General features: G+C 50.8%; 1 protein-coding gene across 1 annotated transcript in view; it reads right to left on the reverse strand.

Moving 5' to 3' along the window:
• Window positions 1-27,405, reverse strand: part of LOC140412292 (junctional adhesion molecule C-like) — a 158,153-nt gene that overhangs the window by 97,027 nt on the left and 33,721 nt on the right. Inside the window, exon 2 of the mRNA XM_072500816.1 lies at window positions 22,834-23,136. Within this exon, the coding sequence (XP_072356917.1) occupies window positions 22,834-23,136 (303 nt within the window). The remainder of the gene's footprint in view (window positions 1-22,833; window positions 23,137-27,405) is intronic.

Genomic DNA, 27,405 nt, shown 5'->3' on the forward strand with positions numbered 1-27,405 from the left:
GCACTCTGACCACAAGGCACTTTGACCACAAGGTACTCTGACCACAACGCACTCTGACCACAAGGCACTTTGACCACAAAGCACTCTGACCACAAAGCACTCTGACCACAAGGTACTCTGACCACAAGGCACTCTGACCACAAGGTACTCTGACCACAAGGCACTCTGACCACAAGGCACTCTGACCACAAGGCACTCTGACCACAAGGTACTCTGACCACAAGGCACTCTGACCACAAAGCACTCTGACCACAAGGCACTCTGAACACAAGGTACTCTGACCACAAGGCACTCTGGCCACAAGGCACTCTGGCCACAAGGTACTCTGACCACAAGGCACTCTGTCCACAAGGTACTCTGGCCACAAGGTACTTTGGCCACAAGGTACTTTGACCACAAGGCATTTTGACCACAAGGCACTTTGACCACAAGTCACTCTGACCACAAGGCACTTTGACCACAAGGTACTCTGACCACTCGGTACTTTGGCCACAAGGCACTCTGACCACAAGGTACTTTGGCCACAAGGTACTTTGACCACAAGGCACTTTGACCACAAGGCACTCTGACCACAAGGCACTCTGACCACATGGCACTCTGACCACAAGGTACTCTGACCACAAGGTACTTTGGCCACAAGGCACTCTGACCACAAGGTACTTTGGCCACAAGGTACATTGACCACAAGGCACTTTGACCACAAGGCACTCTGCCCACAAGGCACTTTGACCACAAGGTACTCTGACCACAAGGTACTTTGGCCACAAGGCACTCTGACCACAAGGCACTCTGACCACAAGGCACTCTGACCACAAGGTACTTTGGCCACAAGGTACTTTGACCACAAGGCACTTTGACCACAAGGCACTTTGACTACAAGGCACTCTGACCACAAGGCACTCTGACCACAAGGCACTTTGACCACAAGGTACTCTGACCACAAGGTACTTTGGCCACAAGGCACTCTGACCACAAGGCACTCTGACCACAAGGCACTTTGACCACAAGGTACTTTGACCACAAGGTACTTTGACCACAAGGCACTCTGACCACAAGGCACTCTGACCACAAGGCACTTTGACCACAAGGTACTTTGACCACAAGGTACTTTGACCACAAGGCACTCTGACCACAAGGTACTCTGACCACAAGGTACTTTGACCACCAGCCACTCTGACCACAAGGTACTTTGATCACAAGGTACTTTGACCACAAGGCACTTTGACCACAAGTCACTCTGACCACAAGGTACTTTGACCACAAGGCACTTTGACCACAAGGCACTCTGACCACAAGGCACTCTGACCACAAGGTACTCTGACCACAAGGCACTTTGACCACAAGGTACTCTGACCACAAGGTACTTTGGCCACAAGGCACTCTGACCACTTGGTACTTTGACCACAAGGTACTTTGACCGCAAGGCACTCTGACCACAAGGTACTTTGACCACAAGGTACTTTGACCACAAGGGACTTTGACCACAAGTCACTCTCACCACAAGGCATTCTGACCACAAGGCACTTTGACCACAAGGCACTCTGACCACTAGGCACTCTGACCACAAGGCACTCTGACATCAAGGCACTCTGACCACAAGGCACTTTGACCACAAGGTACTCTGACCACAAGGCACTCTGACCACAAGGCACTCTGACCACAAGGTACTCTGACCACAAGGTACTCTGACCACAAGGCTCTCTGACCACAAGGCACTTTGACCACAAGAGTCTTTGACCACAAGGCACTCTGACCACAAGGCACTTTGACCACAAGGTACTCTGACCACAACGCACTCTGACCACAAGGCACTTTGACCACAAAGCACTCTGACCACAAAGCACTCTAACCACAAGGTACTCTGACCACAAGGCACTCTGACCACAAGGTACTCTGACCACAAGGCACTCTGACCACAAGGCACTCTGACCACAAGGCACTCTGACCACAAGGTACTCTGACCACAAGGCACTCTGACCACAAAGCACTCTGACCACAAGGCACTCTGAACACAAGGTACTCTGACCACAAGGTACTTTGACCACAAGGCATTTTGACCACAAGGCACTTTGACCACAAGTCACTCTGACCACAAGGCACTTTGACCACAAGGTACTCTGACCACTCGGTACTTTGGCCACAAGGCACTCTGACCACAAGGTACTTTGGCCACAAGGTACTTTGACCACAAGGCACTTTGACCACAAGGCACTCTGACCACAAGGCACTCTGACCACATGGCACTCTGACCACAAGGTACTCTGACCACAAGGTACTTTGGCCACAAGGCACTCTGACCACAAGGTACTTTGGCCACAAGGTACATTGACCACAAGGCACTTTGACCACAAGGTACTCTGACCACAAGGTACTTTGACCACAAGAGTCTTTGACCACAAGGCACTCTGACCACAAGGCACTCTGACCCCAAGGCACTTTGACCACAAGGTACTCTGACCAAAAGGTACTCTGACCACAAGGTACTCTGACCACAAGGTACTCTGACCACAAGATACTTTGACCACAAGGCACTCTGAACACAAGGCACTCTGACCACAAGGTACTCTGACCACAAGGCTCTCTGACCACAAGGCACTCTGACCACAAGGCACTTTGACCACAAGGTACTCTGACCACAACGCACTCTGACCACAAGGCACTTTGACCACAAAGCACTCTGACCACAAAGCACTCTGACCACAAGGTACTCTGACCACAAGGTACTCTGACCACAAGGTACTCTGACCACAAGGCACTCTGACCACAAGGTACTCTGACCAGAAGGCACTCTGACCACAAGGCACTCTGACCACAAGGCACTCTGACCACAAGGTACTCTGACCACAAGGCACTCTGACCACAAAGCACTCTGACCACAAGGCACTCTGAACACAAGGTACTCTGACCACAAGGCACTCTGGCCACAAGGCACTCTGGCCACAAGGTACTCTGACCACAAGGCACTCTGTCCACAAGGTACTCTGGCCACAAGGTACTCTGGCCACAAGGTACTCTGACCGCAAGGCACTCTGACCAGAAGGCACTCTGGCCACAAGGTACTCTGACCACAAGGCACTCTGTCCACAAGGCACTCTGGCCACAAGGTACTCTGAACACAAGGCACTCTGACCACAAAGCACTCTGACCACAAGGCACTCTGTCCACAAGGCACTCTGACCACAAGGTACTCTGACCACAAAGCACTCTGACCACAAGGCACTCTGACCACAAGGTACTCTGACCACAAGGCTCTCTGACCACAAGGCACTTTGACCACAAGAGTCTTTGACCACAAGGCACTCTGACCACAAGGCACTTTGACCACAAGGTACTCTGACCACAACGCACTCTGACCACAAGGCACTTTGACCACAAAGCACTCTGACCACAAAGCACTCTGACCACAAGGTACTCTGACCACAAGGCACTCTGACCACAAGGCACTCTGACCACAAGGTACTCTGACCACAAGGCACTCTGACCACAAAGCACTCTGACCACAAGGCACTCTGAACACAAGGTACTCTGACCACAAGGCACTCTGGCCACAAGGCACTCTGGCCACAAGGTACTCTGACCACAAGGCACTCTGTCCACAAGGTACTCTGGCCACAAGGTACTCTGGCCACAAGGTACTTTGGCCACAAGGTACTTTGACCACAAGGCATTTTGACCACAAGGCACTTTGACCACAAGTCACTCTGACCACAAGGCACTTTGACCACAAGGTACTCTGACCACTCGGTACTTTGGCCACAAGGCACTCTGACCACAAGGTACTTTGGCCACAAGGCACTCTGGCCACAAGGTACTCTGACCACAAGGCACACTGACCACAAGGTACTCTGACCACAAGATACTTTGACCACAAGGCACTCTGAACACAAGGCACTCTGACCACAAGGTACTCTGACCACAAGGCTCTCTGACCACAAGGCACTCTGACCACAAGGCACTTTGACCACAAGGTACTCTGACCACAACGCACTCTGACCACAAGGCACTTTGACCACAAAGCACTCTGACCACAAAGCACTCTGACCACAAGGTACTCTGACCACAAGGTACTCTGACCACAAGGCACTCTGACCACAAGGTACTCTGACCAGAAGGCACTCTGACCACAAGGCATTCTGACCACAAGGCACTCTGACCACAAGGTATTCTGACCACAAGGCACTCTGACCACAAAGCACTCTGACCACAAGGCACTCTGAACACAAGGTACTCTGACCACAAGGCACTCTGGCCACAAGGCACTCTGGCCACAAGGTACTCTGACCACAAGGCACTCTGTCCACAAGGTACTCTGGCCACAAGGTACTCTGGCCACAAGGTACTCTGACCGCAAGGCACTCTGACCACAAGGCACTCTGGCCACAAGGTACTCTGACCACAAGGCACTCTGTCCACAAGGCACTCTGGCCACAAGGTACTCTGAACACAAGGCACTCTGACCACAAAGCACTCTGACCACAAGGCACTCTGTCCACAAGGCACTCTGACCACAAGGTACTCTGACCACAAGGCACTCTGACCACAAGGCACTCTGACCACAAGGTACTCTGACCACAAGGTACTCTGACCACAAGGCTCTCTGACCACAAGGCACTTTGACCACAAGAGTCTTTGACCACAAGGCACTCTGACCACAAGGCACTTTGACCACAAGGTACTCTGACCACAACGCACTCTGACCACAAGGCACTTTGACCACAAAGCACTCTGACCACAAAGCACTCTGACCACAAGGTACTCTGACCACAAGGCACTCTGACCACAAGGTACTCTGACCACAAGGCACTCTGACCACAAGGCACTCTGACCACAAGGCACTCTGACCACAAGGTACTCTGACCACAAGGCACTCTGACCACAAAGCACTCTGACCACAAGGCACTCTGAACACAAGGTACTCTGACCACAAGGCACTCTGGCCACAAGGCACTCTGGCCACAAGGTACTCTGACCACAAGGCACTCTGTCCACAAGGTACTCTGGCCACAAGGTACTTTGGCCACAAGGTACTTTGACCACAAGGCATTTTGACCACAAGGCACTTTGACCACAAGTCACTCTGACCACAAGGCACTTTGACCACAAGGTACTCTGACCACTCGGTACTTTGGCCACAAGGCACTCTGACCACAAGGTACTTTGGCCACAAGGTACTTTGACCACAAGGCACTTTGACCACAAGGCACTCTGACCACAAGGCACTCTGACCACATGGCACTCTGACCACAAGGTACTCTGACCACAAGGTACTTTGGCCACAAGGCACTCTGACCACAAGGTACTTTGGCCACAAGGTACATTGACCACAAGGCACTTTGACCACAAGGCACTCTGCCCACAAGGCACTTTGACCACAAGGTACTCTGACCACAAGGTACTTTGGCCACAAGGCACTCTGACCACAAGGCACTCTGACCACAAGGCACTCTGACCACAAGGTACTTTGGCCACAAGGTACTTTGACCACAAGGCACTTTGACCACAAGGCACTTTGACTACAAGGCACTCTGACCACAAGGCACTCTGACCACAAGGCACTTTGACCACAAGGTACTCTGACCACAAGGTACTTTGGCCACAAGGCACTCTGACCACAAGGCACTCTGACCACAAGGCACTTTGACCACAAGGTACTTTGACCACAAGGTACTTTGACCACAAGGCACTCTGACCACAAGGTACTCTGACCACAAGGTACTTTGACCACCAGCCACTCTGACCACAAGGTACTTTGATCACAAGGTACTTTGACCACAAGGCACTTTGACCACAAGTCACTCTGACCACAAGGTACTTTGACCACAAGGCACTTTGACCACAAGGCACTCTGACCACAAGGCACTCTGACCACAAGGTACTCTGACCACAAGGCACTTTGACCACAAGGTACTCTGACCACAAGGTACTTTGGCCACAAGGCACTCTGACCACTTGGTACTTTGACCACAAGGTACTTTGACCGCAAGGCACTCTGACCACAAGGTACTTTGACCACAAGGTACTTTGACCACAAGGGACTCTGACCACTAGGCACTCTGACCACAAGGCACTCTGACATCAAGGCACTCTGACCACAAGGCACTTTGACCACAAGGTACTCTGACCACAAGGCACTCTGACCACAAGGCACTTTGACCACAAGGTACTCTGACCACAAGGTACTTTGGCCATAAGGCACTCTGACCACAAGGCACTCTGACCACAAGGTACTCTGACCACAAGGCACTCTGACCACAAAGCACTCTGACCACAAGGCACTCTGAACACAAGGTACTCTGACCACAAGGCACTCTGGCCACAAGGCACTCTGGCCACAAGGTACTCTGACCACAAGGCACTCTGTCCACAAGGTACTCTGGCCACAAGGTACCTTGGCCACAAGGTACTTTGACCACAAGGTATTTTGACCACAAGGCACTTTGACCACAAGTCACTCTGACCACAAGGCACTTTGACCACAAGGTACTCTGACCACTCGGTACTTTGGCCACAAGGCACTCTGGCCACAAGGTACTCTGACCACAAGGCACACTGACCACAAGGTACTCTGACTACAAGATACTTTGACCACAAGGCACTCTGAACACAAGGCACTCTGACCACAAGGTACTCTGACCACAAGGCTCTCTGACCACAAGGCACTCTGACCACAAGGCACTTTGACCACAAGGTACTCTGACCACAACGCACTCTGACCACAAGGCACTTTGACCACAAAGCACTCTGACCACAAAGCACTCTGACCACAAGGTACTCTGACCACAAGGCACTCTGACCACAAGGTACTCTGACCAGAAGGCACTCTGACCACAAGGCACTCTGACCACAAGGCACTCTGACCACAAGGTACTCTGACCACAAGGCACTCTGACCACAAAGCACTCTGACCACAAGGCACTCTGAACACAAGGCACTCTGACCACAAGGCACTCTGGCCACAAGGCACTCTGGCCACAAGGTACTCTGACCACAAGGCACTCTGTCCACAAGGTACTCTGGCCACAAGGTACTCTGGCCGCAAGGTACTCTGACCGCAAGGCACTCTGACCGCAAGGCACTCTGACCACAAGGCACTCTGGCCACAAGGTACTCTGACCACAAGGCACTCTGTCCACAAGGCACTCTGGCCAAAAGGTACTCTGAACACAAGGCACTCTGACCACAAAGCACTCTGACCACAAGGCACTCTGTCCACAAGGCACTCTGACCACAAGGCACTCTGACCACAAGGTACTCTGACCACAAGGCTCTCTGACCATAAGGCACTTTGACCACAAGAGTCTTTGACCACAAGGCACTCTGACCACAAGGCACTTTGACCACAAGGTACTCTGACCACAACGCACTCTGACCACAAGGCACTTTGACCACAAAGCACTCTGACCACAAAGCACTCTGACCACAAGGTACTCTGACCACAAGGCACTCTGACCACAAGGTACTCTGACCACAAGGCACTCTGACCACAAGGTACTTTGACCACAAGGCACTCTGACCACAAGGTACTCTGACCACAAGGCACTCTGACCACAAAGCACTCTGACCACAAGGCACTCTGAACACAAGGTACTCTGACCACAAGGCACTCTGGCCACAAGGCACTCTGGCCACAAGGTACTCTGACCACAAGGCACTCTGTCCACAAGGTACTCTGGCCACAAGGTACTTTGGCCACAAGGTACTTTGACCACAAGGCATTTTGACCACAAGGCACTTTGACCACAAGTCACTCTGACCACAAGGCACTTTGACCACAAGATATCTGACCACTCGGTACTTTGGCCACAAGGCAATCTGACCACAAGGTACTTTGGCCACAAGGTACTTTGACCACAAGGCACTTTGACCACAAGGCACTCTGACCACAAGGCACTCTGACCACATGGCACTCTGACCACAAGGTGCTCTGACCACAAGGTACTTTGGCCACAAAGCACTCTGACCACAAGGTACTTTGGCCACAAGGTACATTGACCACAAGGCACTTTGACCACAAGGCACTCTGACCACAAGGCACTTTGACCACAAGGTACTCTGACCACAAGGTACTTTGGCCACAATGCACTCTGACCACAAGGCACTCTGTCCACAAGGCACTCTGACCACAAGGTACTTTGGCCACAAGGTACTTTGACCACAAGGCACTTTGACCACAAGGCACTTTGACTACAAGGCACTCTGACCACAAGGCACTCTGACCAAAAGGCACTTTGACCACAAGGTACTCTGACCACAAGGTACTTTGGCCACAAGGCACTCTGACCACAAGGCACTCTGACCAGAAGGCACTTTGACCACAAGGTACTTTGACCACAAGGTACTTTGACCACAAGGCACTCTGACCACAAGGTACTCTGACCACAAGGTACTTTGACCACCAGCCACTCTGACCACAAGGTACTTTGACACAAGGTACTTTGACCACAAGGCACTTTGACCACAAGTCACTCTGACCACAAGGTACTTTGACCACAAGGCACTTTGACCACAAGGCACTCTGACCACAAGGCACTCTGACCACAAGGCACTTTGACCACAAGGTACTCTGACCACAAGGCACTTTGACCACAAGGTACTCTGACCACAAGGTACTTTGGCCACAAGGCACTCTGACCACTTGGTACTTTGACCACAAGGTCCTTTGACCGCAAGGCACTCTGACCACAAGGTACTTTGACCACAAGGTACTTTGACCACAAGGGACTTTGACCACAAGTCACTCTCACCACAATGCACTCTGACCACAAGGCACTTTGACCACAAGGCACTCTGTCCACTAGGCACTCTGACCACAAGGCACTCTGACATCAAGGCACTCTGACCACAAGGCACTTTGACCACAAGGTACTCTGACCACAAGGCACTCTGACCACAAGGCACTTTGACCACAAGGTACTCTGACCACAAGTTACTTTGGCCACAAGGCATTCTGACCACAAGGCACTTTGACCACAAGGTACTTTGACAACAAGGCACTCTGACCACAAGGCACTTTGACCACAAGGTACTCTGACCACAAGGTACTTTGACCACAAGGTAATTTGATCACAAGGCACTTTGACCACAAGGTAATTTGACCACAAGGCACTTTGACCAGAAGGTACTTTGACCACAAGGCACTTTGACCAGAAGGCACTTTGACCACAAGGCACTCTGACCACAAAGCACTCTGACCACAAGGTACTTTGACCACAAGGCACTTTGACCACAAGGCACTCTGACCACAAGGCACTTTGACCACAAGGTACTCTGACCACAAGATACTTTGGCCACAAGGCACTCTGACCACAAGGCACTCTGACCACAAGGCACTTTGACCACAAGGTACTTTGACCACAAGGTACTTTGACCACAAGGCACTCTGACCACAAGGTACTCTGACCACAAGGTTCTCTGACCACAAGGTACTTTGACCACAAGCCACTCTGACCACAAGGTACTTTGATCACAAGGTACTTTGACCACAAGGCACTTTGACCACAAGTCACTCTGACCACAAGGCACTTTGACCACAAGGCACTCTGACCACAAGGCACTTTGACCACAAGGCACTTTGACCACAAGGCACTCTGACCACAAGGCACTCTGACCACAAGGCACTCTGACCACAAGGCACTTTGACCACAAGGTACTCTGACCACAAGGTACTTTGGCCACAAGGCACTCTGACCACTAGGTACTTTGACCACAAGGTACTTTGACCACAAGGCACTCTGACCACAAGGTACTTTGACCACAAGGTACTTTGACCACAAGGCACTTTGACCACAAGTCACTCTCACCACAAGGCACTCTGGCCACAAGGCACTTTGACCACAAGGCACTCTGACCACAAGGCACTCTGACCACAAGGCACTCTGACATCAAGGCACTCTGACCACAAGGCACTTTGACCACACGGTACTCTCACCACAAGGTACTTTGGCCACAAGGCATTCTGACCACAAGGCACTTTGACCACAAGGTACTTTGGCAACAAGGCACTCTGACCACATGGCACTCTGACCACAAGATACTCTGACCACAAGGCACTTTGACCACAAGGTACTCTGACCACAAGGTACTTTGACCACAAGGTAATTTGACCACAAGGCACTTTGACCACAAGGTAATTTGACCACAAGGCACTTTGACCAGAAGGTACTCTGACCACAAGGTACTTTGGCCACAAGGCACTCTGACCACAAGGCACTCTGACCACAAGGCACTTTGACCACAAGGTACTTTGACCACAAGGTACTTTGACCACAAGGTACTTTGACCACAAGGCACTCTGACCACAAGGTACTCTGACCACAAGGTACTCTGACCACAAGGTACTTTGACCACAAGCCACTCTGACCACAAGGTACTTTGATCACAAGGTACTTTGACCACAAGGCACTCTGACCACAAGTCACTCTGACCACAAGGCACTTTGACCACAAGGCACTCTGACCACAAGGCACTTTGACCACAAGGCACTTTGACCACAAGGCACTCTGACCACAAGGCACTCTGACCACAAGGCACTTTGACCACAAGGTACTTTGACCACAAGGTACTTTGGCCACAAGGCACTCTGACCACTAGGTACTTTGACCACAAGGTACTTTGACCACAAGGCACTCTGACCACAAGGTACTTTGACCACAAGGTACTTTGACCACAAGGCACTTTGACCACAAGTCACTCTCACCACAAGGCACTCTGACCACAAGGCACTTTGACCACAAGGCACTCTGACCACAAGGCACTCTGACCACAAGGCACTCTGACATCAAGGCACTCTGACCACAAGGCACTTTGACCACAAGGTACTCTGACCACAAGGTACTTTGGCCACAAGGCATTCTGACCACAAGGCACTCTGACCGCAAGGTACTTTGGCAACAAGGCACTCTGACCACAAGGCACTTTGACTACAAGGTACTCTGACCACAAGGTACTTTGGCCACAAGGCATTCTGACCACAAGGCACTTTGACCACAAGGTACTTTGGCAACAAGGCACTCTGACCACAAGGCACTTTGACCACAAGGTACTCTGACCACAAGGTACTTTGACCACAAGTCACTCTCACCACAAGGTACTTTGACCACAAGGTAATTTGACCACAAGGCACTTTGACCACAAGGTAATTTGACCACAAGGCACTTTGACCAGAAGGTACTTTGACCACAAGGCACTTTGACCAAAAGTTACTTTGACCAGAAGGTACTCTGACCACAAGGCACTCTGACCACAAGGTACTTTGACCACAAGGTACTTTGACCACAAGGTAATTTGACCACAAGGCACTTTGACCAGAAGGTACTCTGACCACAAGGCACTCTGACCACAAGGTACTTTGACCACAAGGTAATTTGACCACCAGGCACTTTGACCACAAGGTACTTTGACCACAAGGCACTCTGACCACAAGGCACTCTGACCACAAGGTACTCTGACCACAAGGCACTTTGACCACAAGGCACTTTGACCACAAGGCACTCTGACCACAAGATACTTTGACCACAAGGCACTTTGACCACAAGGCACTTTGACCACAAGGCACTCTGACCACAAAGCACTCTGACCACAAGGTACTTTGACCACAAGGCGCTTTGACCACAAGGCACTCTGACCACAAGGCACTCTGGCCACAAGGCACTTTGACCACAAGGCACTTTGACCACAAGGCACTTTGACCACAAAGCACTTTGGACGCATGAGGAGAGAATGAATTGGTTAGGATTGTATTCGCTGGAGTTCAGATGAATTGGGGTCGACGATTTGGGACTGAGATGAGGAGACATTTCTTCACCCAGAGAGTGGTCGGCCTGTGGAATTCACTCCCACAGGAAGTAGTTGAGGCCGAAACATTGTATTGTTTCAAGAAGCAGTTAGATATTGTACTGAGGGTGAAGGGGATCACAGGATCCGGGGGGTAAAGCGGGATCAGGCTATTGAATTGGTACCAATGATATATTATGATCAGCCATGATCAGAATGAATGGGCTCGAAGGGCCGAATGGTCTCCTCCTGCTCCTGTTTGTGTGGTGGGGGCAGGCTGCGGCACGGCGATGAGGTTTACCGACATGCACTCATCGGGCTGAGCCAGGTTGAAAGCCCTGGCTCAAGGTGGGGAAGTCCCTCGACCTGGCTAAGCGTTCTTGGCTGGTTTGGGGTTCCTGGTCCCTGCGGTTTCTCCGACCACAGGTGCAGCACCTCTGTGCGCCCCCGTCCAGGGGTTCAGGGAATGGAGTCTCACCTGGCTGTAGCTGCCCTTGGCCAATGGGCCTGGTCCTGACGTTGCTCGGGCAAGGACTGCGGCCCAGAGGTGCTGTTCTTAGAGGGCGCCACTCACCTGATGGGGGCGTGTTTATTTACCTCCATCTCGGACACACCCTGGACCTCCAGGACTCCCATTCCGCGCTCTCCCATGACAGGGAAATCTCTGTGGCCCTTTTCATGCTAAATAAATTAAACACATTTAATAAAATAGAGATGGAGTGTCAAGTGATGTGTTGTTCCTGCATGATGTGGGAACTGGTGGACGCCATCGTGGTTCCCAGTGAGCACGTCTGTAGTGAATGTTGGTTTCTTGAGGAACTTCAACTCTGAGTTGATGAGCTGGATTCTGAGCTTCTGACGCGGCAACACTTCAGGGAAGGGGTGGGATACATAGAAAATACAGCACAGAACAGGCCCTTCGGCCCACGATGTTGTGCCGAACCTTTGTCCTAGATTAATCATAGATTATCATTGAATCTACAGTGCAGAAGGAGGCCATTCGGCCCCCTGAGTCTGCACCAGCTCTTGGAAAGAGCACCCTACCCAAACTCAACACCTCCACCCAACACCAAGGGCAATTTGGACATTAAGGGCAATTTATCATTGGCCAATTCACCTAACCCGCACATCTTTGGACTGTGGGAGGAAACCGGAGCACCCGGAGGAAACCCACGCAGACACGGGGAGGACGTGCAGACTCCGCACAGACAATGACCCAAGCCGAAATCGAACCTGGGACCATGGATCTGTGAAGCAATTGTGCTATCCACAATGCTACCGTGCTGCCCTTAAGAACAAATAAATCTACACTATATCATTTTCCCGTAATCCATGTACCTATCCAACAGCTGCTTGAAGGTCACTAATGTTTCCGACTCAACTACTTCCACAGGCAGTGCATTCCATGCCCCCACTACTCTCTGGGTAAAGAACCTACCTCTGATATCCCTCCTATATCTTCCACCTTTCACCTTAAATTTATGTCCCCTTGTAATGGTGTGTTCCACCTGGGGAAAAAGTCTCTGACTGTCTACTCTATCTATTCCCCTGATCATCTTATAAATCTCTATCAAGTCGCCCCTCATCCTTCTCCGCTCTAATGAGAAAAGGCCTAGCACCCTCAACCTTTCCTCGTAAGACCTACTCTCCATTCCAGGCAACATCCTGGTAAATCTTCTTTGCACCTTTTCCAGAGCTTCCACATCCTTCCTAAAATGAGGCGACCAGAACTGTACACAGTACTCCAAATGTGGCCTTACCAAAGTTTTGTACAGCTGCATCATCACCTCACGGCTCTTAAATTCAATCCCTCTGTTAATGAACGCGAGCACACCATAGGCCTTCTTCACAGCTCTATCCACTTGAGTGGCAACTTTCAAAGATGTATGAACATAGACCCCAAGGTCTCTCTGCTCCTCCACAATGCCAAGAACTCTACCGTTAACCCTGTATTCCGCATTCATATTTGTCCTTCCAAAATGGACAACCTCACACTTTTCAGGGTTAAACTCCATCTGCCACTTCTCAGCCCAGCTCTGCATCCTATCTATGTCTCTTTGCAGCCGACAACAGCCCTCCTTACTATCCACAACTCCACCAATCTTCGTATCGTCTGCAAATTTACTGACCCACCCTTCAACTCCCTCATCCAAGTCATTAATGAAAATCACAAACAGCAGAGGACCCAGAACTGATCCCTGCGGTACACCACTGGTAACTGGGATCCAGGCTGAATATTTGCCATCCACCACCACTCTCTGACTTCTATCGGTTAGCCAGTTCGTTATCCAACTGGCCAAATTTCCCACTATCCCATGCCTCCTTACTTTGTGCAGAAGCCTACCATGGGGAACTTTATCAAATGCCTTACTAAAATCCATGTACACTACATCCACTGCTTTACCTTCATCCACATGCTTGGTCACCTCCTCAAAGAATTCAATAAGATTTGTAAGGCAAGACCTACCCCTCACAAATCCGTGCTGACTATCCCGAATCAAGCAGTGTCTTTCCAGATGCTCAGAAATCCTATCATTCAGTACCCTTTCCATTACTTTGCCTACCACCGAAGTAAGACTAACTGGTCTGTAATTCCCAGGGTTATCCCTAGTTCCTTTTTTGAACAGGGGCACGACATTCGCCACTCTCCAATCCCCTGGTACCACCCCTGTTGACAGTGAGGACGAAAAGATCATTGCCAACGGCTCTGCAATTTCATCTCTTGCTTCCCATAGAATCCTTGGATATATCCCGTCAGGCCCGGGGGACTTGTCTATCCTCAAGTTTTTCAAAATGCCCAACACATCTTCCTTCCTAACAAGTATTTCCTCGAGCTTACCAATCTGTTTCACACTGTCCTCTCCAACAATATCGTCCCTCTCATTTGTAAATACAGAAGAAAAGTACTCATTCAAGACCTCGCCTATCTCTTCAGACTCAATACACAATCTCCCGCTACTGTCCTTGATCGGACCTACCCTCGCTCTAGTCATTCTCATATTTCTCACATATGTGTAAAAGGCCTTGGGGTTTTCCTTGATCCTACCCGCCAAAGATTGTTCATGCCCTCTCTTAGCTCTCCTAATCCCTTTCTTCAGTTCCCTCCTGGCTATCTTGTATCCCTCCAATGCCCTGTCTGAACCTTGTTTCCTCAGCCTGACATAAGTCACCTTTTTCCTCTTAACAAGACATTCAACCTCTCTTGTCAACCATGGTTCCCTCACTCGACCATCTCTTCCCTGCCTGACAGGGACATACATATCAAGGACACGTAGCACCTGTTCCTTGAACAAGTTCCACATTTCACTTGTGTCCTTCCCTGCCAGCCTATGTTCCCAACTTATGCACTTCAATTCTTGTCTGACAACATCGTATTTACCCTTCCCCCAATTGTAAACCTTGCCCTGTTGCACGTACCTATCCCTCTCCATTACTAAAGTGAAAGTCACAGAATTGTGGTCACTATCTCCAAAATGCTCCCCCACTAACAAATCTATCACTTGCCCTGGTTCATTACCCAGTACTAAATCCAATATTGCCCCTCCTCTGGTTGGACAGTCTACATACTGTGTTAGAAAAGCTTCCTGGACACACTGCACAAACACCACCCCATCCAAACTATTTGATCTAAAGAGTTTCCACTCAATATTTGGGAAGTTAAAGTCGCCCATGACTACTACCCTATGACTTGTGCACCTTTCCAAAATCTGTTTCCCAATCTGTTCCTCCACATCTCTGCTACTATTGGGGGGCCTATAGAAAACTCCTAACAAGGTGACTGCTCCTTTCCTATTTCTGACTTCAACCCATACTACCTCAATAGGGTGATACTCCTCGAACTGCCTTTCTGCAGCTGTTATACTATCTCTAATTAATAATGCCACCCCCCCACCTCTTTTACCACCCTCCCTAATCTTATTGAAACATCTATAACCAGGGACCTCCAACAACCATTTCTGTCCCTCTTCTATCCAAGTTTCCGTGATGGCCACCACATCGTAGTCCCAAGTACCGATCCATGCCTTAAGTTCACCCACCTTATTCCTGATGCTTCTTGCGTTGAAGTATACACACTTCAACCCATCTCCGTGCCTGCAAATACTCTCCTTTGTCAGTGTTCCCTTCCCCACTGCCTCATTACATGCTTTGGCGTCCTGAATATCGGCTACCTTAGTTGCTGGACTACAAATCCGGTTCCCATTCCCCTGCCAAATTAGTTTAAACCCTCCCGAAGAGTACTAGCAAACCTCCCTCCCAGGATATTGGTGCCCCTCTGGTTCAGATGCAACCCGTCCTGCTTGTACAGGTCCCACCTTCCCCAGAATGCGCTCCAATTATCCAAATACCTGAAGCCCTCCCTCCTACACCATTCCTGCAGCCACGTGTTCAACTGCACTCTCTCCCTATTCCTAGCCTCGCTATCACGTGGCACCGGCAACAAACCAGAGATGACAACTCTGTCTGTCCTGGCTCTCAACTTCCAGCCTAACTCCCTAAACTTGTTTATTACCTCCACACCCCTTTTCCTACCTATGTCGTTGGTACCAATGTGCACCACGACTTCTGGCTGCTCCCCCTCCCCCTTAAGGATCCTGAAGACACGATCCGAGACATCCCTGGCCCTGGCACCCGGGAGGCAACATACCTTCCGGGAGTCTCGCTCGCGACCACAGAATCTCCTATCTATTCCCCTAACCATTGAATCTCCTACAACTATTGCTTTTCTATTCTCCCCCCTTCCCTTCTGAGCCCCAGAGCCAGACTCAGTGCCAGAGACCTGGCCGCTAGGGCCTTCCCCCGGTAGGTCATCCCCCCCAACAGCATCCAAAACGGTATACTTGTTTTGAAGGGGAACGGCCACGAGGGATCCCTGCACTGTCTGCCTGTTTGTTTTTTTCCCCCTGACTGTAACCCAGCTATTCTTGTCCTGTACCTTGGGTGTGGTTACCTCCCTGTAACTCTTCTCAATCACCCCCTCTGCCTCCCGGATGATCCGAAGTTCATCGAGCTTCAGCTCCAGTTCCCTAACACGGTCTTTGAGGAGCTGAAGTTGGGTGCACTTCCCGCAGGTATAGTCAGTGGGGACACCGGTGGTATCCCTCACCACCCACATCCTACAGGAGGAGCATGTAACTGGCCTAGCCTCCATCCCCTCTTACCTTACAGAATATATCTGCTGTGTGGACTAACTAGATCTCCGCCCTCCGACTCTGCTCCCAGTCAGCTACACTTCCTGTAAACTCCTGGCTCTCTTCGCACTCTTTGCGGAAATGTCGCAAACAAAATGAAAGGAGCACCTTACTCCCTCCTCACCTAACTCCCTCGGTCACCAAACTCTCACTATCGCACTCAAATGCACCAAATTCAGCACTCCCTCGGTCACCAAACTCTCACTATCGCACTCAAATGCACCAAATTCAGCACTCCCTCGGTCACCAAACTCTCACTATCGCACTCAAAAAGCACCAAATTCAGCACTCAGTGCAAACAAAGTCTGCACTGTAGGGGATCACTTTTATACTGTGAATCTAGCCTCTGAAAAACTGGCCTAATCCAATTAACTAATTAACAAGCTCCAGCTGCAAGTGCCTACAAGTAGAAGCCTGTTTAAAGCTGATTGAAAATTCACCTTCTTCTAAACCAAACAGTAACTTTTAAGTTAATTAACTAAATAAAAGAAAGACTAAGATACCGACCGCATCAGGCATGGATGACTCGCGGGAATACCATAGTACCGTGGTGCCTGAGGTTACTCTGAGAAAGGAGAGGAAGTCTGGTAGGCAGGTTAGAAAGGTGGTAGTAGTGGGCGACTCAATATTTCGAGGGATAGACAGTCCAGTTTGCAGCCGAGATCGTGAGTCCCGTTTGGTCAGTTGCCTCCCGGGTGACAGGGTTTTGGACATAATGGATCGGCTGGACAAACCTCTGGAAAGGGAGGGTGAACAACCAGAGGCTGTGGTTCATGTGGGAACCAACAACATGGGGAGGGACAGTTTTGAGGTTTTGCAGGCCCAGTTTCAGGAGTTAGGGAGTAGGTTGGAACGCGAGGCCACCAGGGTGGTAATCTCAGAAATACTACCTGCGCTCCGAGCTCCACCATTTAGACAAAGGCAGATCAGGAAGGTAAATGCGTGGCTTGAGGGATGGTGTTGAAGGGAGGGGTTTAGATTTTGGGTGACTGGGATCAGGGTTTGGGACGGGAGAAAGCTGTTTAGACGAGATGGGCTTCATCTGACCCGAAATGGAACCAATCCCCTGGCGGAGAGGGTAAATAGTGCAGTGGGGGTGGATTTAAACTTGTAAATCAGTGGGGGGGGGGGGTTAACTAATGGGCCCAGTTCTAGAAGTAGCAGTGAGGGCAAAAGAGAGATGGGGAATAGAGAAAAGGAAATGAGAGAGGGTTTGAGTGTTGACAGTGAACAAATAAATAGTTGTCTCCCAAAGGGCAAGAAAGAGGTAAGGGCGGGGTTACATTGTGTGTAAATACACGGAGTCTAGTGAACAGCACTGGGCTACTGGAAGCAGATATTGTTCTGGGGGATCTGACAGAGTCGCATTGACAGAAACATGGCTCAGACCAGAACAGGACTGGATACTGAACATCCCGGTTATGTGGTTTTTAGTCGGAACAGGGTGGGTAAAAAGGGGGGAAGTGGTGAAATCTTGGTCAAAGGTAGTATCAGTGCTCTTGGACGAGATGCGGTTCCTGAATTAGAATCGATATGGTTATTGGTGCGAACCAGGAAGGGAGCAGAGAGCGTGTTGGGTATTTACTACAGACCAACAAATAGTGGGGAGGAAGTGGAAGAGAGAATTTGTAGGCAGATTATGGGAACCTGCAGGACAAGTAGGGTTGTGATAGTTGGGGATTACCCTAAGGTAGGCTGGGAAATGGGTAGAGTGTCGGGCATGGAGGGGGGGAAATTCCTGCCGTATGTGCCGGAGAACTTTCTGGAACAGTACATTTCCAGTCCTACCAGGAAGCAAGCTGTGCTGGAACTGGTCCCAGGGAATGAGGCAGGGCAGGTGGAGAATGTCAGACTGGGGGAGCAATTGGGAAATAGCAATCATAATATAATACGATTCAATATTAAGTTGGAAAAGGATAAAAATCAGTCACGGATTAAGATCCCAGACTGGAAAAGGCGGATTTTAGGGTCCAAAAGTTGAAGTGGAGCAGGTCGATTGGAAATGCATTTTAGTGGATAGAACATTGAATGAAAATTGGGAGACTTTAAAGGAGAGATGAATAGGGTGCAAGCTAGGTACGTACCCATGAGAAATAAATACAGGGTGTCCAAAGATCGAGTACCCTGGATGACTAAGGACATTTAAAAAAAATTTAGAGTACCCAATTCTTTTTTTTTGCTAATTATGAGAACATTTTCCTACCCTGCTTATCTTCTTGGGTTGTGGGGGTGAGACCCACACAGACACCGGGAGAATGTGCAAACTCCACACGGACAGTGACCTGGGGCCGGGATCGAACCTGGGACCTCGGTGCTATAAGGCAACAGTGCTAACCACTGCTCCAGTGTACCGCCCTCGTGATTAAAGATATTGATGATAAAATACGGAAGAAAAAAGAGGCATATAATGCCAGAATAATAATAGCAACAGAAATCAGGAAGAGTATCTCAAATACAGGAGCGAGGCTAAGGCTGGAATAAGGAAGGCGAAGATGAAGCAGAGGAAAGGGTTGCAGGTTGTGCTGAAACAGAGAGCAAAATGTTCTTCAAACATATTAATGGTAAAAGATTAGTGCAGGATCGAGTGGGGCCTATCGGGACAAGCAGGGTAAACTGCTCACTGAAGCAGAGGGTATGGCAGAGGTACTAAATTAGTACTTAAAAAGTAAACAAAAAAGAAAACAAAAGAGAAAGAAGATAGAAGGTGTAGAGGGGTCGTGAGGAAGAACTTTTTTACGCCGAGGGGAGAGGGAGACTGGAATTCGCTGCCCGAGTTGGGGGTGGAGTCAGAGACCCCAAACTCTGTTTGAACGTACCTGGACCTGAAGGCCCACTAATGATATGGTCATGTATTTCAATGTAGTTCCCGTCATTACATGTCAGGGTTCCCGTTACATCACGAGCAGGAGGCGGGGACAACCGAGTGGGGGAAATCCCGTCAGTGGAAAAGACATTTGGGGATCTCCGCCGACTCCCCATCTCCTCCGCCAATCCCGCCCCCCAGAAACAGGGGGGGGAATGTCTACCCCTGACCCTCACACTCACACACTCACACTCACAAACCTCACACTCACTCGCACTCATTCTCTCTCACACTCACTCTCACAAACAGTAACACTCACACTCACTCTCTCTCACACTCACTCTCTCACACTCATTGTCACACGCACACTCTCTCTCACTCATTCTCTCTCACACTCTCACACACAACCGAGTGGGGGAAATCCCGTCAGTGGAAAATACATTTTGGGATCTCCTCCTCCGCCAATCCCGCCCGCCCAAAACAGGGGGGAAAGTCTACCCCTGACGCTCACACTCACACACTCACGCTCACAAACCTCACACTCACTCATTCTCTAACACTCACTCTCACAAACAATAACACACATTCTCTTGCACTCATTTTCTCTCACACTCACTCTCTCACACACAGTAACATTCTCTCGCACTCATTCTCTCTCACACTCACTCTCTCACAGTCACTCACATTCTTTTTCACTCATTCTCTCACAAACAGTCACACTCACACTCACTCTCACTCACTCACTCTCACACTCACTCTCACAAACAGTCACACTCACTCTCTCTCTTTCATTCTCTCTCACACTCACTCTCTCACAGTCACACTCACACTCTCTCACAGTCACTCTCACATTCTTTTTCACTCATTCTCTCTCACACTCACTCTCTCAAAAACAGTCACACTCTCTCACACCTACACTCTCTCTCATTTATTCTCTCTCACACTCACTCTCTCACAATCACACTCATTGTCTCCCACACTCACTCTCTCACGGGCACACACACACTCTATCTCACTCAGTCTCTCTCACACTCACTCTCACACACAATAACATTCTCTCGCACTCATTCTCTCTCACACTCACACTCTCACACACAGTAACATTCTCTCGCACTCATTCTCTCTCACACTCACTCTCTCACTGTCACACTCACACTCTCTCTCACTCAGTCTCTCTCACACTCACTCTCTCACACACAGTAACATTCTCTCGCACTCATTCTCTCTCACACTCACACTCTCACACACTAACATTCTCTCGCACTCATGCTCTCTCACACTCACTCTCTCACAGCCACATTCTCTTTCACTCATTCTCTCTCACTCACGCGCAGACAGTCACACTCACACTCTCTCACAGTCACTCACATTCTTTTTCACTCATTCTCTCACACTCACTCTCTCACAAACAGTCACACTCACACTCACTCACTCACTCTCTCTCACACTCACTCTCTCACAAACAGTCACACTCACTCTCTCTCACTCGTTCTCTCTCAGTCACTCTCACAGAGAGTCACACTTACTCTCTCTCACTCGTTCTCTCCCACACTCACTCTCACAGAGTCACACTCACTCTCTCACTCATTCTCTCTCACACTCACTCTCTCAATGTCACACTCACACTCTCTCTTTCATTCTCTCTCACTCACTCTCTCACAGTCACACTCACACTCTCTCACAGTCACTCTCACATTCTTTTTCACTCATTCTCTCTCACACTCACTCTCTCAAAAACAGTCACACTCTCTCACACCTACACTCTCTCTCATTTATTCTCTCTCACACTCACTCTCTCACAATCACACTCATTGTCTCCCACACTCACTCTCTCACGGGCACACACACACTCTCTCTCACTCATTCTCTCTCACACTCACTCTCTCACTGTCACACTCACACTCTCTCTCACTCAGTCTCTCTCACACTCACTCTCACACACAGTAACATTCTCTCGCACTCATTCTCTCTCACACTCACACTCTCACACACAGTAACATTCTCTCGCACTCATTCTCTCTCACACTCACTCTCTCACAGCCACACTCTCTTTCACTCATTCTCTCACTCACGCGCAGACAGTCACACTCACACTCTCTCACAGTCACTCACATTCTTTTTCACTCATTCTCTCACACTCACTCTCTCACAAACAGTCACACTCACACTCACTCACTCACTCTCTCTCACACTCACTCTCTCACAAACAGTCACACTCACTCTCTCACTCGTTCTCTCTCACAATCACTCTCACAGAGAGTCACACTTTCTCTCACTCGTTCTCTCTCACACTCACTCTCACAGAGTCACACTCACTCTCTCGCACTCATTCTCTCACACTCACTCTCTCACAGCCACACTCTCACTCATTCTCTCTCACTCATTCTCTCTCACTCACACGCAGACAGTCACACTCACACTCTCTCACAGTCACTCACATTCTTTTTCACTCATTCTCTCACACTCACTCTCTCAGTCACACTCACACTCACTCTCACTCACTCTCTCTCACACTCACTCTCTCACAAACAGTCACACTCACTCTCTCTCACTCACTCTCTCTCACACTCACTCTCACAGAGAGTCACACTTACTCTCTCTCACTCGTTCTCTCTCACACTCACTCTCAGAGTCACACTCACTCTCTCTCACTCATTCTCTCTCACACTCACTCTCTCAATGTCACACTCACACTCTCTCACTCATTTGCTCGCACTCACTCTCTCAATGTCACACTCACACTCTCTCTCTCATTCTCTCTCACACTCACTCTCTGTCACATTCACACTCTCGCTCACTCATTCTCTCTCACACTCACTCTCTCACAGTCACACCTACACTCTCTCACTTATTCTCTCTCACACTCACTCTCTCACAATCACACTCATTGACTCCCACACTCACTCTCTCACAATCACACTCACACTCTCTCTCACTCAGTCTCTCTCACTCACTTTCACGGGCACACACACACTCTCTCTCACTCATTCTCTCTCACACTCACTCTCTCACGGTCACTCACACTCTCATAATTGAATCTCAGCGTGTCATTGAGAAAAGTATATTTACCTCGTACATCTATCTGAATTGTATTTCCACGGATGGTTTGAGATTTTGTTGTAATTTCACAATTGTAGTTTCCAGCATCATTTTTCTGCACATTCCGGATGGTGAGAATGTAACTGTTGTATTTGGGATCTGTGGAAGATTGAAATTTCTCACTGATGCCCAGGTCCTGGTTGTACTTTTTCCACTGGACATTAGTGTTGTCCACGCTGCCATTCACCAATGCACATTGCAATTGCACCGAGCCCCCCTGATGGACAATGATCACGTTTGGACTCAGGATGATCACTGGATCCTCCGCAATTCCTGAAACATTAAAAATTCAAATCAATCTTGGGAATAACTGATGATCCGACAGCAGCCTGAGTGTGGGCAGCGGGATGGGGGTGGTGATGTTTTCTGTATGTGTGTAGAGTTTGTGAGGGTGACGGTCAGTTGCTGTGATGTCTCCTGCCTCACTGCACGTAAACCATGTGAGGATGCTGAGAGAGCGATATCAGTGTGGGCACCCAGACCCTTACCCCTGCTCCGAATTTATATATTAGTCTGTTTACACAATGGCTCGTTCAGTATTGGGCAGCAGAACAGGCAACTGTCCCATTGGCTGCTTTAATCAGGAAAACTGGGAATAAAAATGCTGGAATCTGTGATGCGACCATCAATTCACACGAAACAGGAGTAGAAGTAAACTGTGGCTTTAATCAACTAGAACAGTGCCTGCCTGCGACTGATCTGTTAGTGGGAGCTGCCTACAGGGCGACTGCTCTTTATACCTCCCCTCAAGGGGTGGAGCCAGGGGCGGAGCCCGCACAGGCCCCAACATGCTACATCATAGGTAATACCTTACAATGGTCCATAGGTGGAGCCCACATGGGCAACAGCGTAATACAGATATGTACATGGTGAATTGTTACAGCAATACATTCACCACATTCACCCCCTGTTAAAAAAATGAAGTCCGGCGGGGGTGAAGGGTTCATACGTTCAGCCTGTCCGGCGCACGGATTGTGCGCTGTGATCACCGAAGCTCTGGTATCGCAGCTGGCCCGGGCGTCGTACTCATCCGTGTGGGCATGGGTAGTGAAGTCGCCGGTGCGGGCACAGACGTGGGCTCCGGGAGCGTGTCTTCTGGAGCTTCATTCCTGTGGGTCGGTGAAGGGGATAAGATCGGGCGGGAGCGGGTGCGGGTGCCATGTAGGGGCAGGGGCGCTGGTCAGCGTAGGTTGGGCGGGGTAAATGCGGTGGCGGTGGAACCTGCGGGTGCCAGGTTCCGGAGGGAGACCGTATCCTGTCGGCCGTCGGGGTGTTCGATGTATGCGTACTGGGGGCTGGAGTGTAGGAGCTGGACCCTCTCGACCAGGGAGTCGGACTTATGGCTCCTGACGTGTTTGCGGAGCAGGACGGGCCCTGGTGTCTTCAGCCAGGACGGAAGCGAGGCCCCGGAGGTGGATTTCCTGGGGAAAACAAATAGGCGGTCATGAGGGGTCTCGTTTGTGGCCATGCAAAGTAGGGACCTAATAGAGTGGAGTGCGTCGGGGAGGACCTCCTGCCAGTGGGGAACTGCGGGATTCCTAGACTGTCGGGTCAGGAGGACGGTCTTCCAGACCGTCGTGTTCTCCCTCTCCACCTGCCCGTTTCCCCTGGGGCTATAACTGGTGGTCCTGCTCGAGGCGATGCCCTTACTGAGCAGGTACTGAATCAGTTCGTCGCTCATGAACAACGAGGCCCGGTCACTGTGACCGTACGTGGGGAAATGGAACAGGGTGACGGTGGCCGCGGTCATGTCGGGGCAAGGGATTGCAAAGGGGAAGCGGGAGAACTCGTCAGTGATGTTGAGGAAGTATGTGTTGCGGTTGGTGGAGGGGAGGGGCCCTTTGAAATCGATACTGAGGCGCTCAAAGGGCCGGGATGCCTTTACCGGGTGGGCCTTATCCGGTCGATAGAAGTGCGGCTTGCACTCCGCACAGATTGGGCAGTCCCTGGTCATGGCTCTGACCTCCTCGGTGGAGTAGGGCAGGTTGTGGGTCTTGATGTAGTGGAGAAGCCGGGTGACCCCCGGGTGACAGAGGTCATCGTAGATAGCCCGGAGCCGACCATCTTGCGCACTGTGCCGCGGGACAGGGCATCTGGGGGCTCGTTGAGCTTCCGAGGACGATACACTATATTGTAATTATAGGTGGAGAGTTCGATCCTCCACCTCAAGATCTTATCATTCTTGATCTTGCCCCGCTGCGTATTGTCGAACATGAAGGCAACCGATCGTTGGTCAGTGGCGAGGGTAAACCTCCTACCAGCGAGGTAGTGTCTCCAGTGCCGTACGGCTTCCACTATGCTTGGGCTTCCTTTTCGACTGAGGAGTATTGAATTTCGGAGGTGGTGAGGGTTCGTGAAGAAATTGTTCCTGGCCTGCCTGCCTGATTGAGGGTAGCGGCGAGGGCGACCTCTGAGGCGTCGCTCTCCACCTGGACGGGGACGGACTCGTCCACCGCGCGCATCGCAGTTTTGGCGATGTCCGCCTTGATGCAGCTGAAGGCCTGGAGGGCCTCAGCCGCCAGTGGGAAGGTGGTGGCCTTGATTGGTGGGCGGGCTTGTCCGCATAGTTGGGGATCCACTGGGCGTAATATGAAAAGAACCCGAGGCACCTCTTCAGGGCCTTGGGACAGTGGGGAAGGGGGAGTTGCTGGAGGGGGCGCCTACGGTCGGGGTCGGGTTCTAGGACCCCGTTTTCCACGACGTAGCCGAGGATGGCTAGACTGGTTGTGCGGAAAACGTATTTCTCCTTGTTGTAAGTGAGGTTAAGGGTTCGGGCGGTTTGGAGAAATCTCTGGAGGTTGGCATCGTGGTCCTGCTGATCGTGGCCGCAGGTGGCGACGTTGTCCAAGTACGGAAATGTGTCCCGCAGCCCGCACTGGTTCACCATTCGGTCCATCATTCTTTGGAAGTCCGAGACCCTGTTTGTGACGCCAAAGGGGACCCGGAGGAAGTGGACGAGGCGGCCGTCTGCCTCAAAGGCCGTGTAGTGGCGGTCCTCCGGGCGGATTGGGAGCTGGTGGTACACAGACTTCAGATCCACCGTGGAGAACACGCGGTAGTGTGCGATCTGATTCACCATGTCCGCTATCTGGGGAAAGGAGTATGCATCGAGTTGCGTGTACTGGTTTATGGTCTGGCTGTAGTCTACAACCATCCGGTTCTTTTCCCCGGTCCTGACGACCACCACTTGGGCTCTCCAGGGGCTATTGCCGGCCTCGATGATCCCCTCCCTCCAGAGCCGCTGGACCGCGGACTTGATAAAAGTCCTGTCCTGGATGCTGCACCGCCTGCTTCTGGTGGCGACGGGTTTACAGTTGGAGGTGAGGTTTGCGAAGAGCGAGGGAGGGTCGACCTTTAGGGTCGCAAGGCCACATACGGTGAGTGGGGGTAGGGGCCCGCCGAACTTCAGGGTCAGGCTCCTAAGGTTACATTGGAAATCCAGTCCCAATAGGAGAGGAGCGTAGAGGTCGGGGAGTACATAAAGTTTAAAATTGCCGTACTCGGCGCCCTGTATTGCGAGGGTTGTGGTAGTGCACCCCCGGACCTGCACCGAGTGCGACCCGGAGGCGAGGGAGATGGTTTGATGTGTCGGGAAGATCGGGAGCGAGCAGCGTCTTACCGTGTCTGGGTGAATGAAGCTCTCGGTGCTCCCGGATGCGAAGAGGCAGGGCGTTTCGTGTCCGTTTACCCGGACGGTCATCATGGAGCTCCGGAGGTGTTTGGGTCAAGGGTGACCACGCGGAGTTGCGGGTAGCCGGCGTGGTCGGAGGTGCTGGGTCCAAGATGTCGGCTCCCGTCAGTCGCACGTGGGTCGCCCACGTTGGGTGGGGTGGAAGATGACTGTCCCCACGTCCAACATGAGGCCGATGACGCGTCCGGGGGGGGGGGGGGGGGGGGGGCGGAGCCGGCAGACACGCTGCCACACTGCGGGGTCTGCGGGCCGGTGAGTCTGAGGGTCGGGCCCCAACATGCGACATCATAGGTAATACCTTACAACGGTCCATAGGGGGAGCCCACATGGGCAACAGCGTAACACAGATATGCACCTGGTGAATTGTTCCAGCAACACATTCACCACAATCTGACTAACCCCAAGATTGGTTTTCTCCAGAGAAGCGAGCCGGTGATCATTTCAAAGTCTGTCCGACAGGACATCCCTGATCCACACACACTGCTGTAAATCCCTGATCCCCACACACTGCTGTAAATCCCTGATCCCCACACACTGCTGTAAATCCCTGATCCACACACACTGCTGTAAATCCCTGATCCACACACACTGCTGTAAATCCTTGATCCCCACACACTGCTGTAAATCCCTGATCCCCACACACTGCTGTAAATCCCTGATCCACACACACTGCTGTAAATCCCTGATCCCCACACACTGCTGTAAATCCCTGATCCACACACACTGCTGTAAATCCCTGATCCACACACACTGCTGTAAATCCCTGATCCACACACACTGCTGTAAATCCCTGATCCACACACACTGCTGTAAATCCCCGATCCCCACACACTGCTGTAAATCCCTGATCC

This window comes from Scyliorhinus torazame, chromosome 1, assembly GCF_047496885.1.
Source record: "Scyliorhinus torazame isolate Kashiwa2021f chromosome 1, sScyTor2.1, whole genome shotgun sequence".
Lineage (NCBI taxonomy): Eukaryota > Metazoa > Chordata > Chondrichthyes > Carcharhiniformes > Scyliorhinidae > Scyliorhinus > Scyliorhinus torazame.